The 1,361-nt window shown below is 32.8% G+C and overlaps 1 protein-coding gene across 1 annotated transcript in view; it reads left to right on the top strand.

Annotated features, from left to right (window-relative positions):
- BBS7 (Bardet-Biedl syndrome 7) overlaps window positions 1-1,361 on the top strand; it is a 54,427-nt gene that overhangs the window by 38,852 nt on the left and 14,214 nt on the right. The window contains exon 14 of the mRNA XM_045290215.1: window positions 963-1,102. Within this exon, the coding sequence (XP_045146150.1) occupies window positions 963-1,102 (140 nt within the window). The remainder of the gene's footprint in view (window positions 1-962; window positions 1,103-1,361) is intronic.

Here is a 1,361-nt window from a genome sequence, read left to right as displayed (position 1 = left end):
TGTTTGTACATATGCATACAGAGATGAATACCAAAATAATAATAATGGTTGACTACCAAAATAATAATATGGACCTCTATATGTGATTTGATTTCATTTGGCTGTACATCTTCTAAGCAGATGTGTTTGTTTCCATGGTATACATATACATTATTTTTGTCAACACCTTCATTTAGGCATCAGTTTTTCTGTAGGCTTCTTTATTTGTTGTCCAACTTGCATCTTCTGGGAAGATGAGATATTCCACATAAGTTTTTGTTATTTGCAAAACTCATGTATCTCCTTAACAAAAATGTCTATATTATAGCTAGTTTATATAACTGAATAGAACATATTGCAGCTGACCCATGAACAATACAGGTTTGAGCTCTGTGTTCCATTTATATGAGGAATTTTTTTTTCTTTTGGTATTGTGGGGAACTCAAGTGTTATTAAAGTATCTGCATAAAATGCCATGTGACACTAGTCATCTCCACTGTGCAATTCATCTCTAATATACAGAGGTAAAATGCGATTACAGTTGGTTAACATCACAGAGCATTAAGTGGACGAATATTAAGAGGACACCTGCAATACTTGGTGCTATAACATCAGGAAAAAAATCTTTACGTGGATCTCTGCAGTTCAAACCGGTGTTGAAGGTCCACTTTGTTTTGGGATGTGACAGAGTAGTGTGAGAATATGTAGGATGGAGCAACATTGGTAAATATGGATGAATTAACTGAGAATATGCAATAGAGATAATTTTCATTAGATTGTTGAATTTTGCTTTTCTTGCCATCATATTTAAAATTTTCCTTTAGTGATAAAAATTAGTTGTTCTGTGGAATATCATTATTTTTTCCCAAAATGTACAAAGGAGATTAAGGCTTAAATACTTGATTACATGTATTAAACATTTTAAAGTTATATTTATGTTCCTAGATTATTCTGATTTTATTTCTTCTTTTGTGTTTAATCAGATTCGTTCAATTGAAGGCCAGTATGGCACACTTCAAGCATATGTGACCCCAAGGATTCAACCCAAAACCTGTCAGGTCTGCCAGTACCAGATCAAACCCCTTTCACTTCATCAACGAACTCACTCTATTGATCATGACAGGTAGGACAAAGGAGATAGCAGTTTGTTTTCATGGTATCACACAATTAAGATAAATCCTTTTTCTTTTTAAAATGTATACTCTGGTAGCTCCTTGTACATTTTTTAACGTAAATATTTTAAATACTATAGATTTAATATTATTTTTTTTAATTAATAATTGAAGCCTTTATTAAATAGCTGGATCAAGAGTAGGCTAGCACCTGGAGCCCTTTCGACCCAGTACAAACACATTCGAGGATTTTTCTAGTTCTAAGTAGTG

The sequence above is a fragment of the Echinops telfairi genome, unplaced genomic scaffold (assembly GCF_000313985.2).
Source record: "Echinops telfairi isolate 266 unplaced genomic scaffold, ASM31398v2 ScPeMD7_33;HRSCAF=127, whole genome shotgun sequence".
Lineage (NCBI taxonomy): Eukaryota > Metazoa > Chordata > Mammalia > Afrosoricida > Tenrecidae > Echinops > Echinops telfairi.
This window is presented reverse-complemented; position numbering and strand designations above follow the sequence as displayed.